Below are 14,501 nucleotides of genomic sequence, written 5' to 3'. Positions count from 1 at the left end.
CCCTCTCTCTTCTGTAGGGTGACGAGCCATTCTCTGAGAGACTGTAAACTTTATCCGCGGAACTTGCTAACTAGCATATTATTAGGAAAGGTGATTTGCAAAGATTCATAAAAGAACCTTATACTCACTTCTTCTGTTGGTGAAGCTGGATCACGAATGATTCGCGCGAACATAGACGTATTTAGGTAGATCGGGGGAGCATTCCCTTCAAAAACAAACATACTCCACTGCGGCTTTAGCAGCTCAGATGTCAGGAGTAAATGATGACTGCTATGTTCATTATTACATGAACAACAAAACACATCAATCGCTTAAGAGCTACTCCTGCTCCGGCATCGAAACAATGGCGGACTGATGACAGGTCACTCAGGGCGGGTCTAAGGTAAAATGCTAGTGTCAATCAACAATTGTGGGAGCGGCCTGGGTCTGTGTGACGTCACTCTGCCAAGAATCTGAGAACGGCTTGATATGAGAAACGGGAAATGATTTAGTGAGATAAAAAAAACACTAAACACTAAAGATCTGGGTGGATCTTTATCATTATAGGGTGGTTGTGTACACACGCTGCCAACACACATTTCAGTTCAAACAACATGTATAAGTGAATTTTGCATCTGATGACCCCTTTAAAATAATACAAAAGTATGCTTTAAAATAAGCTAAAACTAATGGTGAATTAAATGCATTCCCTCAACGCCTGTCATTTGTAAAACCTGGTTATATGAGGGCGCTTTGTTATTTCTAGGTGGTCTTCCGAGTGTTTTCAGTGAAAGCATTTGTGGCCGAGAACCACCTGGTGGACGTTCTGCTTTTGCTGCTTCTGTATGGCTGGGCGGTGATTCCCCTCATGTACCTGCTCAGCTTCCTGTTCTCTACGGCCGCCACAGCCTACACGCGCCTCACCATCTTCAACATCCTCAGCGGCACGGCCACCTTCCTCGCGGTCACCATCATGACCATTCCTGGTGAGTTGCGCACGTCCACACTTGCTTTTCAATTCTTGCTAGACTGTCTGTTCACACACCTTGTGTTCTTGTGGTTGTCTTCCCTCAGAGCTGAAGCTAGTAGACATGTCTCACCTCCTGGATAAGATCTTCCTGATCTTCCCAAATTACTGCTTGGGCATGTCCTTCAGCGAGTTCTACCAGAACTACGAGACCATCACCTTCTGCACCTCCAGCATCTTTGCCAAGTACATTTGCAAGTACTACAGTGAGTGTCTGATAATCACCCTGAAAAACCACCTGACCTGAAAATCATGAGCTCATGCTGGGTCAGTAGGTCAATACCGATCCGATGCCAGCGCAGATTTAAATCCATATAGTTTGTAGCTTTTTAAATCAATGTAGAATTTCTATACCTCTGTGTTGGCCTCACTTTTTTGTGTTAAACACAATCTAACAAAAATTTGATAGATAATTAGATATGATATATGGATGGTAGACATATATAAATATGTGTAGATGTGTAGATGATTAAATGTGATATAGATGGTTAATTCAATTCATATTGCTTTATTGGCATGACATACTTAAGGACGGGAAATGGAAGTGGTGTGTGGCCAAGTATGGTGACCCATACTTGGAATTTGTGCTCTGCATTTAACTCATCCAAGTGCACACACAGTAGTAAACATACACTGCGGAGCCCGGGTAGCAGTTGGGGGTTCAGTGCCTCGCTCAAGGGTCTCACCTCAGTCGTGGTATTGAGGGTGGAGAGAGTGTTGGTTATTCACTCCCCCCACCTACAATCCCTGCCAGACCTGAGACTCGAACCCACGACCTTTAGGTTACAAGTCCAACTCTCTATCCATTAGGCCACAACTGCCCATCTATGGGTCTTAGATACATATTGCCAAAGCATTGTATATAGCAAAACAAAACAAAATACATGTAAAATACATCCATCCATATATATATATATTTATATAAACATTTATGGTACTACTAATGCAGATGTGTACATTCTTTACTTCTTAGTTTGTGGCATTTATAAATATGTTGTGCTACCAAAGAGGAAGCAGGTCCTTCACCAAGTAATAATCTTAATTTGTCATTTTCATAGAGTGACTGGAACTCAGGAATAATCTGCTGTACTTGACTGAGTGTGTTCGTGCTTTTTAATCCAAATGTTTTAGAGCACAAACCCTGAATATTCCAAAAGCTAATATTTAACATTTTTATATGATCGGCGATTAAGCAGTACTGCTGTTTATCTGGAGGCAAAACCCCCCAAAAAACGAAAAAACCTTTTTATAAATAAAATAAAATTAAAATTAAAACAAAACAAAGTAATAGTAATAATAGAGCAAGTAAAAAGGTAGTCAAACTGATTCAATAATAAATCATTGTGAATAATGACTAAAACTAATAATAATAATAATATAGTAACAATAACAACAATCGATAATAAAAATTAAAAATAAATGTGTTGTGATCAGTCATTGTAGATTGGTTAGATATGACGGAATTATTGGTTAGATGTTATGGACTGATAGATGGTTATATTTGATGAATGATGATGGATAGTTATACTATATATAATCGAAGATGGTTATGTATGATGGATGGATGGCTGGTTAGATATGATGGTTAACTATGAAGAATTGATAGTTAGATATGATAGATGGTTAAATATGACAGATTAGATATGATATAGATGGTTAGATATAATGGAATGGATGGTTGGAAATGATGTATGGATGTTAGATATGATGTATAGATGGTTAAATATTATATAGATGTTAGATATGATGGATGTGAATTATAAAGAGTGTATGGTTAGATATGATAGATGGTTAAAAATGATGGATTATGGTTTATGTAGAATGGATAGTTAGAAATGATGGATGAATGTCTAGATATGACGTATGAATGGATAAATATGATAGTTGGTTAGATATGATGGATTATGGTTAACTATGAAGAATGAACGAATTAGATAAGATGGATGGATGGTTAGATGTTATGTATAGATGGTTAGATATGATAGATATAAGATATGACAAATTGTAAGAAAACATTTTCCTGTCATTTAGTTGTGGTGGATTTGATGTGGAATTATCTTCTGAATTAGAAATGTGGTTTCCTGCTGAGTTTCACTTTGCTAATGCAAATGTGATTGTGAAGCCCTGGATATTGAATTTTTGTTTTTCTGTAATATGTTAGCCTGTGTGTGTCTATGCTAATGAAATAATCCACTGTGTTTCTACAGTTTATGGGTCTCGATAGAGCTGTAAAACCAGAACCGAATATTGCCATAAATGAAATCTCAGTCAACAGCGCTGATGTCATTGTGACTGATGCCACTTAAAGGCAGCTAGCAGTGCAGGCATGAGTGATTAGCATCATGTGACACACTTAATGTGGACTATGTAGTCATTCTCATTGTCATTTTGGCTGGTCATCTGCAGACATCACGTATCAAGTGAACTACTTTTCCATGGATGAGCCTGGAGTGGGCCGATTCCTGGTGGCCATGTTCCTACAAGGTGTCGTCTTCATCGCCCTGCTTTTCTTCATCGAGCTTCGGTGTGTCCACATACTACTCAACCTCTGCAGGAGACGCAAGAAGGTGGGAGAGGAATGAAAACACGGGGATATAGTGCTCTTATTTTATTGGTTTGAATGCTAATAATCACAGCTGTGGGTGTGTGCTTTTGTCAGGTTTTGCTGTTGGCAGAAGAAGCTCTCCAGCCTGAGGACAGAGATGTTGCGGAGGAGAGGAAGAGAATTTTGGAGTGCCAGCCGGTGGTTGAGTCAATGGTGGGCAGCCCGCTTATCCTACAGGAGCTCAGCAAGGTATCACATTCACATTGTTATTTGGTGTCAAACTACATTATGTTAATGTGTTAAGACCTATAGGCTTATATTCGGGCATTTTGAAATCGAGTTCTCCAAACGATTATCAGATCATATTCAGAACATGTTGTGAGAATGGGTTTTGCCTGTATTGACATGCAAGTTCCACTGTATCATTGCCACAATGCCCTGAGTGTACAAAACCAGTCGGGTGGCGCCACCTATTGGCCAAAGTGCATAGCATGCAGAAAATCTGTAAAAATCTCTAAAAACGCTTCAAAATAATTTGGCCCAAGGTCATGCGTCTTGATTAACTATGATTAACAAATTTGAAGGTCCCTTCTATGGCTTTCTGCCATTTTGAGCAATTTTTTAGATCGTTCTGCAACAATCTTGAATAAGACTAGACAAATTTTAAGTATTAATCAAAGGAAGCTTCATAAAAACTACTAAATTCGATTTTTGGTATACAACAACATTCTCTAGAAATAAACATATTGCTGGTAATTATGCAAATCAGGACATGTTGTAGTCCGTCCATCCATTCATACATATGCACTGGATGGAGTTACAAAGGTTTTGCATATTTTTACAAAACAAATATAATTGCACTGAAATACCATGAAAATAAGGTCAGAGCATCCCCTTCATATAAATATCTGAAGTTCTGTAACCAAAAAAATCTGTTACTAGACAAATGAGTTTTATTTGACTGTTTTTGTCCCTTTTTCCTAAAATCTGTGGTTGTTTCACTAGGTATATTCAGGCGGGCAGTCGCTGTTAGCAGTGGACCGTTTGTCTTTGGCTGTTGGGAAGGGCGAGTGCTTTGGTTTACTGGGATTTAATGGAGCAGGGAAGACTACGACATTCAAAATGCTGACAGGAGATGAAAGCATAACTTCAGGAGATGCCTTTATTGATGGCTACAGCATCCTCCGAGATGTGAAAAAGGTTGAGTATTTTATCTCATATTGCCATTTCATATAAAATAGTTCCTTAACTGGAAATAAATTTTTAGAGAGGAGATATTTACATTTTTTTTTAGTCATAGTAGGTATAAGTGAATGGTTTAACAGTATTAAATATGACTTTGCTTCAGGTGCAGCAGAGAATTGGCTACTGTCCCCAGTTTGACGCGGTGCTAGATCACATGACAGGGCGGGAAACCCTTAGCATGTATGCCAGACTGAGGGGCATCCCAGAGAAATATGTCACAGCCTGTGTAGAAAATGTTCTGCGTTCGCTGCTGCTCGAACCTCACGCTGACAAACTTGTCCGCAGCTACAGGTATGAACATGACACCTGAGAGAAAGTGGATGGATGGATATGATTGATGGGTGGTTAGGAATGATGGAAGATTTATTTTTATGGTTAGATGAGGGTTAGATATGATATACAGATGGTTAGTTGTCATTAATGATTGAATATATGATATATGGTGGTTAGATATGAAGGATGACTTACGTTTATGGATAGGTGAGGGTTATATATAATATATAGATGTTAGGTGTGATGAATGGGTGTTTAGATATGATGGATCAAGTTTGATGTTGGTTAGATATGATTTGTCTGGTTAGATATGATGTAGAATGGATGGTAAAATATGATATACAATTGGTTAGATATGATTGGATGGATAGATATTATTCATGGGTGGTTATACTGTATATGATTATAATTGGTGGTTAGATATTATTCATAGGTTAGGGTAAATTGTGATATATGGATGATTAGATATAATTCATGGGTAGTTACATATGATATATCAACAGATATTACATGTCTGATGGATAGATGAAAGATGATTGGGTTTGATGGTTAGATGATGGTTGCAAATTATGAATGGATAGTTAAGTATGATGCTTGTTAAGTTGATAATGCTTAAATTGGTTAGATATGATTGGGTGGATAGATATGATTTAATGGGTTGTTAGATCTATAGACATTTAGAATATGATCTGTAGACGATTAGATATGATTCATGGGTAGTTAGATATGGTTTATCTCCAGATATGATAGATATGATGGATAAATGGTTAGTTGATGGATGATTAGGTTTGATGGTTTAAAATCACGTATGGAATAGTAGATATTGGATTGGTGTTTGGATAAATGCATGAGTAAATGAAGTGTTCATTTGCAAAAACAGGTATCTCCATTTTTAAAAATGTTCAAAAATCATGTTTTTTCATTGTGCAATCCAATTAATCTAAATCAAACTGCTGTTGGGTAAATAACTAAAATACAGCTAACTAACAATTAAACACCATAAAAAAATTATACAAACATGATTTTTGAAAATTAATTGCAATTTTAAATTTTTCAAATATGATGGACTAGTTTATTGCAGTGTAGGGAAACAGATGCAGCAGGAACACTCAGAATGTCAGAAGTTCAATCATTGGTTTGTTATATGCGGTTAGCGTGTATTGTAAGTTGTCTATTGGATCTTTCACAGTGGTGGCAATAAGAGGAAGTTGAGTGCAGGCATTGCTCTGATCGGTGGGCCGCCTGTGATCTTCCTGGACGAGCCGTCCACTGGCATGGATCCAGTGGCCAGACGGCTGCTGTGGGACGCAATTACACGCACCAGAGAGTCTGGCAAAGCCATCATCATAACCTCACACAGGTGAGCCACATGTCACGTGATTAACTCAGATATGGACTGGAAATGAAAAGAAGCTTGCTGCATCAGAACAAACCGTTTCTCATTCTCTCTCTGCAGTATGGAGGAGTGTGAGGCGCTGTGCACCCGGCTGGCAGTCATGGTGAACGGCCAGTTCAAATGTCTGGGCAGCCCGCAGCACCTGAAGAGCAAGTTTGGGAGCGGTTACACGCTGCTGGCGAAGGTCCGTGTGGAGACGGAGTTAGATGAGATGGACCTTCAGCTCTTCAAAGACTTCATTGAAAGCACCTTCCCAGGTATCTAAATGACTTGCTTTGTATTTCTGCTGGGCAGTGTGACGGTTTTTATAATTTTCACCTGATGGCTTTCGCAGGAAGTTTACTGAAGGATGAACACCAGGGGATGGTCCACTACCACCTGACTGACAAAACTCTCACCTGGGCACAGGTACGTCTCAGAAACATGCAGTCTAAACATTATGTTCCGAATAACATTCTACTATTTCTGCAGTATGCAAATGCTCTGCATGTATATAATACACCCAGACTGACCAAAATGTGAAATTCCCACAACGCAAGGCACAGGACTTTTTTTATTTTAATTATTTAATACATTTTTATGAATTTGATTTCAGTTTCTGTTTATTTATTTCAATTTTTTTATTTATTTTTTTGCAAAAAAAAAAAAAAATAACTGGATGACTGAAACATTTCTTGTTGCAAACTGTTCCATAAGCGGTATTTTTATGCAAACCAGTAAACACTGTGTAATATAGAGTACACTAGTTATCAGTTCTGAACATAACCAATATTTACACAAACATATTCTTTTTTTGACTCACTAATTTGATTAATAGATTTTTTTAAATCTAAAAATGTATTGAATTTGCTTATGCTCATACTCAATTCTGAACATAGCCATTATTTACTCATTATCACTGCTGAGATTGCCTCTGGTTCAGCTGTCACATGTGAAATGGAATGTCAAGTTGCATTGTAGAAAAATGCACAGTTCGGCAAATGTCTCACATGCACTTCTAACGCATTTCTGTCTTTATATTTCAGGTCTTTGGTGTTCTAGAAACAGCCAAAGAGAAGTACAGCATCGAGGACTACTGCGTCAGCCAGATCTCACTGGAGCAGGTGTTCCTCAGCTTCGCCCAGTTCCAGCACTGCGCCGAGGCCTGCAGGAAATGACTCGCTCAAGCACTAAAGGGGCGGAGCTCCTGGATCTGACCTTCACCTGATGAGGAGTTGGTACTGCCTGGGCGACTGACTCTCTGTCAGACCACTGGACATTGCTCAGGTGTTTCTCTTCACATACACATCTCTGACATGATCATACGTACGTAACACACACACTTCCAGACTCAAACACTGAGAGACAGGACCACTAACCCAAGGTCTCCGCCAGTAGGGTGTGTGTGTTTGCGAGCAAATTGAGTTTCAACGGGACATTCGTCACACCATCAGAAACAGTCTTTGAATTTTAATCGGTGGGTCTCCGCATCGAAAAGAAAAGACGTTTGTTTATCCTCTGTAAGCACGACAGAAAGGATGTCTCAAGTGTGCACATGTGTACGGTTGCTGTGCTATTTATAAAAGTTTGTTTTGGTTTGTTTCTCCTCACCTGTTTTCTACTGTGGTCTCAATGCTGAAGGTACATGCGCTTAGCCCCTTTCCTGATAGCATATGCCAAAAAAAAAGGCCAGAAATATAATAAAATGCGATATCCAAGAACAATGTAAAAGCTGCTTCTTTGGGATTTGCAAGAAAATTTACTAGAAAAGTTGCTGAATATGAATGTAAAAATTTTATAGAATAGCTTTAGGCCATTTATAGAATTTATACAATAGATTTATTTGGCATTTATAGTCAGCTATTTGTTAGAAATCAAATTATTCTTCCAAAAAAAGGAAATTATTCCACGTAATACAATTCTTTATATATGTCAGAATAAGAGTCACTTTTAATTTTTTTCATTGCTGCTAAAAAAAATCCCATAAAAAATATTCCTCAATTCTTTTCAATGAGGCCACAGATGTTTTAATGCTTTTCCCTCCACTTTTCCAGTTATAATTTTTACCAGTGTGACATTCCTCCTCCAGATTGTGACGATGGAGGATTTTTTTGGGGCAGATGACCACTAAATGACGTACAGTGCACTTTTTTCTTTTACTTCTGCCTCAAACCGAATGTCTTTAGATACACTAAATGTCTGCTTGTGTGATTCTGTCACAGAGAAAAAAAACACAAGATTTAGTTTGTTACTGTGCACTACTGATGTGGACCAATTCATGCAACTTCACAAAATCCACGAAAGAGCTCACAGAAACATGAACCATCGCAATTCAGGAGGGTTTAACATAAGATTAGTTGTCTGTAAAATCATTCTTGTCAATTTTTTGCATTGAATGTTTTTAAGATCTTGTAATTCATGTTGATGAGGCTCATTGACTCTCAGGTCATGCTGCTAATGCCATTTCTACATTGTTTATGCTAGATTTCCTCTTAGTCACGCTTGAGTCAGATTGAAGGACGTCAACGAGTCTTTGTTGAACATGATTCTACATCATTACTGTGATTGAAATGAAAGCAGTATGGGCCCCTTCCAGACCGTACTGACATCACTTTAACCACGTTTCCGTCCACGTTCATGTGAACTGAATGTACTTTCGTAGTGAAGGAAGAAAACGCAGGCTCAATCGAACACACTGACGTACTGTAGATAAACAGGGCTCGACGGTGACTGACCACAAATTGTTTCTTTTCTACGTTTTTGTCGTTGATTGGTCTGTTTTGCACAGTGCTCTGGCTGTCGTGTCTGAACTGCTTGTATGAAATATTGCATTTTGAGAATCGAGAAGGCAAACTTGGGAATGTTAATGATGACAATGTCGATTAAAAATGGTCAAATGTATACCATAATGCAAAAAGGGAATTTACATTGTAATCTTGTGTACTGTATCACTAAATTAACCTTGTGAGAAATGTAAGTATTGCCATTTCTTTTTTTATTAAATCTGCCTTACGCAAAGGAATTGTTTTCTGTAGACGTTTACTTTTCTTTTCATATAGATCATGTTTATTATCCTCTGATGCCGTTCACACACACTGATGATTAATTTCTGCAATAATTAACAACTAAATCTAGCAAACATAGTTTACATTTCACCTCCAAACCCATAAATGTGAGTCCATTATGTAATAAAGATAAACCAGCTGTCAACAGTTAATAATTCACTTCAGTTCAGGAGTGTAAAGTACTCATATAATTTTATTATTATTATTATTACAAAGTTATAAATAGTGAACGACTTCTGCATAGCAGAACAGATGTTTTGTCTCAGTGTTTTTTTTCATTCATCGAAAGACTTCGAACTCCAGTGTTGTTTGTTCTTAACATTTTTCAAGATATAATTTTTGTTACAAAGAAGAAACTCATACAGAGAGAAAATTGAGTGAGAGAATAATTACAAAATGACTTTTTAGGTAAACTGGCCCTTTAAGTACCAATGACTCTCCCCTTTTTTTCTTCCATTTATTGTTCATTTTCAAGGACAAAAATATAATTAATGTACTATGTATTTAAAAAATTATTTAATACTTTTATTATATATACTAATATATTATTTCGTGTAATTATTTGCATGACATTTTTCGCATTGTACTCAATTTAGTACTTAAATGCAATTTCTTCATACTTTTTGCTTCCCTGTAGTAGTTTATTCAGTATTTATTTGGTATTTTACTTTTTTTATTATAGTAAGTCCGATGTTAGCATTGTTCTGGAAAAAAAAAGGAGGCTAGAGTTCATTTCCTAAAGTTTTACGAGCCACTTGGAAAAAAAGGTACAAAGTAACTGGGTCAGTACCCTAAGGTACAAAAGTTAAAAGATAAATCTTTGTATCTTAATTGCCCTAAATGCTACAGTCCTGCTAAGGTATATTAGCATATTTCCAAAGGGTGTCACCCCAGTGACAATTGAGTCTCTTTTTTTCTGAGAGTGTATGAGTTGAATAAAAAACAGAAATGACTACTATTTAATGCCATTGTTCTTCTTGAGCTTTTGTGTTCTCAGACCTGTTAGCACTGGTGCGTAAGAATCAAAACACGTTTACGGCCTCTGTGTTCCTGTCAACCCCTGACACAGTTAGCAATAAAAGCTAATCATCCACAGACAGGTGACGGTTCAGCCATGGGAAAGGAGGTCAGAAGTCAATGCTTCTTTTACTACAGCGGCAACAGAAGGTATTTAAGTCACTTAGAAATGTGTGAGCATGAGTGTCTGTTTTGTTTTTGTTTTTAATTTTGCTCCATTTGCTTTGAATCAGCTGGGGTTTTTTTTTTTGTAGTAGATGAACCACAGGTGGAGTTCATCACATTTACTATCAACATAATCTACTAATGTTTTGATATTGAAGTACCGTTATAAAAGTGTTGCACAATGTTTAATTACCTTCGGTATGATCTTATCTACTTTGAAACAGCAGTGTGATATTGTGATGAAGCATTAATCTAGAAACATCTGGCCGAATAAACCGTGAAACTGACCGGAGGTAACTTTACCTCAGCCTGCTGATAATGAACCATTTATAGTAGCTACAGTCGGTTACTGTTTGTTTGAAGACCGTGAACATCAGATCACTGCAAAATAAATAACATGACAGATGTAACAAAAGTCTTGCATTTCTCATTGTTAAATAAGAAATAATAAACGTTTTTTTTCTTACAATTCTGAGTTTTAATCTCACATTTCGGACATTTTTCAAAAAGGTCAAAATTGTGAGAAACACTCAGAATTACAAGATATCAACGTTTTGGTATAAAATTGTGAGAAATAAAAGAAAAGAAAGAAAATGTGAGAGAAAAGTCGAAACTAAAGTGAGCTGCGAGATAATAAATTGTCCGAAAAAATTCAGAATTGTGAGATAAAAAGTCGTAATTGCCTTTTTATGTTTTATCATCCGTGGGAGGAATCAACTGTGTTAATGTTTTTTAAGAATACTGTATGCGTCACACAAGCTGTCCACATTGACATCTAATTTGACTCGCTTCTATTATGTGACGGATGAATTTGCACTGAAGTAGAGCTTCAGCTTTTGACATCAGTTTCAGAAGATATTGCAAGTGTTTTCTGCTGAGAAGGCGAATCATTTTTAAGAACATATTGTATTGACAGGAAATGTTCCTCTGACGAAATGTTCTGTTGCTTAATCAGGTCTGTGAAAGCAGGTCTGAAGTCACTCCAGGTTGAAGTGTGACAGAGGTGAGAGAAGCACTTATTAACTTTGTGTTAACAGGATTTGTTGACTAACAGTGACTTTTGAGAGGCATTTGAATATGGAGCACATTATCGCTGAATATTACGTGAGAGATAATCAGCCTAATGTGAACTAGAATATCATAGTTTATTTGTTTAACTCTGAAAATTACAATATTACAAAACCTAAATGTGCGATTTTAATAAAGTTTAAATATGTGCAAATGTTTTTTTTAATTACACATTCACAGTTACACTAACTGCTTAAATGCAAGGCAGCGCATCTTAAAGCTGTGACTGACAGATTGGCAAATTTAGGAAAAAGGAAAACTTTGCTTTTAATATTTTGTATATATAGTTTATAATACATATGAAATTAATAATAGAGCTCATAACCATTTTTACATTTAATGTTACTCATCTGAACATAATATAAGGTAGGGGTAGGCAGTTTACATTACAGGTACATTACTGGGAGCCTCGTTTGAGTACTTTATACAAAACTGCAAAACTGGTCCATATGTGTAAATAATACATTTTACAATGTCTGTTGGCAGTGGAAACCTTACAGGTTAACATAAATCATAATTATCTTGTTTGTAAATAATAGATTTTGTAGTATCTGTGGACAAAATACAGTTTTGGTTAACATATTTATTATACTCACCATCATAGAAATTGATCCAGCTACCCGAACATTTTCATTTGCTCTGTCGACCATTTCAGTGAATTGAGGGTCTGTGTATTCAAATCCATGTTATCTTTTTTTAGTAAGTGTTTTATTTTGACTGTTTACATAAAAATGCTACTCAAAACATTATATAGACTATATAAATATTAGTTACATTCATTAAATGTTACTATGACAAGTATAGAAGTAACTGCTGTACGAATATAACTAATTTAAAAGGCAAGGGAAATTGTGTGAAAGTATGTGTATGTGGAATGAAGCAATGCAAAATTAAGTCAGTGCCTGGTGTCTGAGATAATTATTAAAACAGGACCTTGGAACTCAATGAAAACAGCCTCCATGTACTGTGTTCAGTTCACACAATGATCAGCTACCTGTGACTTAAGCTCCACATCCAGTCTGAAACAAGACACTGACTTTACATGATGATAAATATATGTGGAAACATCACAAAACAAATCAAGGCCATATTATGACACTATTGATGATGACATATGTATCCAAATTTAAAAATTATATTCTTGGAGTAGCTGCTGACCTAGGGGTGTCTTGATGTCTATGAAGACTGTGCCATCAGAATAATGCTTTAAGGTTTATGCACTGTATTATATAATCAATTACAAATTATAATGATTACAATATTAACATTTTAACTACAAGAGAAATTTTCTCAGTAGGCATGTAGCTTATATAGGTAACAGAAACACTGGCTATATACAAAATAAACAAGGGTTTATGAATGACACAGGATACTCACACCAGACTAGTTTATCTACATTTTATTAGGCCACAGATACATTTGTAGAGGTTTGTTTCAGGCATTGTTGTATGCATACACACTGCACACAATGACTGAGTCACCAATGACAACTAATCTATTCAAATAAATAAATACATTAATTACAGCCCCACAAATTAAATGTATAAAAGCTAAACGTGTCAAAAACAAAAACTATATTAGCCTAGGTTAGCATGAGTTATTCACTTATGGTTTGTTTTACTGTATTTCTGTAACCAATCAAAAGATTTATCATATTATTACACAAACTATGTATTGTTTTGACACTGTTGCAGTTAATGCTTTAATGCTGAACATTGTTACTTCATTACCTTTTCTGATAATCTTGTTTTCCGTTGCTGTGGTGGCAGAAATTGGAGGGAGTACTGTGGATGAAACCACAAGAAGAATGATGGTCTTCCTTTTGGACCACCCCTTATCAAGAGAGTTCAATTTTGTTGAGATGGTCCTCACTGCAAAACACAAGATCCAACTCCTCCCACCTTACATATAACTAAACCTACCCGTCTCCACCCCCTGATCCCTAAACCCACCCATCTCCACCCCTAAACCTACCAGTCTCCACCCCCTAGATGTAGATCCGTGACAGGAGGAAACTGTTCTGCAAGGTCCACGTAGTGGAGAGCAAGATGGGTAAGTCTTATTAATATTCTTGATTTTTAAATGGAAATACAATCTTTAAAAAGACAAGAAACATCTGTTTTATCTGAAAAAGTGGCACAGTGGTTGATTATTTGTTGTCTTTTCAAAGGGCCGTTGTGAGAGCGAGGACAGTGGAGTGAGGAGCTGCAATGTTGGTTTGTTTGTTTGTGAAATGCATTTTAGAGTTTTCGGATATGAATATACAGACGCTCCAAGTTATGCCAAATAATGTTTGTCAGGAGCTTCACTTTAAGATACTTATGTTTTTTAAAGTTTTAAATATAAAACCATTCAAGTTTTAATGGCCATTTTCTAATTATTCCAACAAAACCTTGCTTAAAGCATTCAGAATAAAAGTCATGAAGCTTTTACAAGAAATATAGTTTTTCAGGAGCTTAAAATTAACTTTTCTTTTTTTTTAAGATACTTGTATTTTATAAAGTTGTAAATGTACAAGTTATGATAGTCATATTTAAATTATTCTAAATTAACTTTTGCTTAAAAGCGTGAACTATTGGTTTCTGTTTATTGAATACCTTTAGCATTTTAGTGGATTTAATGTAATGTTTGTGTTTAGGGGTTTACTGTAAAATATGGTAACCCAAGCAGACAAATATATTAGTCCATGCGAATACCTGTTGTGGCCCATAAGAGAACTACATAAGACCTTGCTGTGTCCCA

At 36.4% G+C, this 14,501-nt stretch overlaps 1 protein-coding gene across 1 annotated transcript in view; it reads left to right on the top strand.

The window, feature by feature from the left end:
- Window positions 1-9,466, top strand: part of LOC306861797 (phospholipid-transporting ATPase ABCA3-like) — a 58,132-nt gene extending 48,666 nt beyond the window's left edge. The window contains exons 22-31 of the mRNA XM_079404279.1: window positions 746-965; window positions 1,054-1,212; window positions 3,413-3,573; window positions 3,666-3,800; window positions 4,557-4,751; window positions 4,900-5,087; window positions 6,259-6,429; window positions 6,526-6,722; window positions 6,800-6,873; window positions 7,491-9,466. Of these exons, the coding sequence (XP_079260405.1) occupies window positions 746-965; window positions 1,054-1,212; window positions 3,413-3,573; window positions 3,666-3,800; window positions 4,557-4,751; window positions 4,900-5,087; window positions 6,259-6,429; window positions 6,526-6,722; window positions 6,800-6,873; window positions 7,491-7,622 (1,632 nt within the window). The 3' untranslated portion in view covers window positions 7,623-9,466. The remainder of the gene's footprint in view (window positions 1-745; window positions 966-1,053; window positions 1,213-3,412; window positions 3,574-3,665; window positions 3,801-4,556; window positions 4,752-4,899; window positions 5,088-6,258; window positions 6,430-6,525; window positions 6,723-6,799; window positions 6,874-7,490) is intronic.
- The last annotated feature ends 5,035 nt before the right edge of the window (window positions 9,467-14,501 follow it).

The sequence above is a fragment of the Barbus barbus genome, assembly GCF_936440315.1.
Source record: "Barbus barbus genome assembly, chromosome: 4".
In the NCBI taxonomy this organism is placed as follows: domain Eukaryota; kingdom Metazoa; phylum Chordata; class Actinopteri; order Cypriniformes; family Cyprinidae; genus Barbus; species Barbus barbus.
This window is presented reverse-complemented; position numbering and strand designations above follow the sequence as displayed.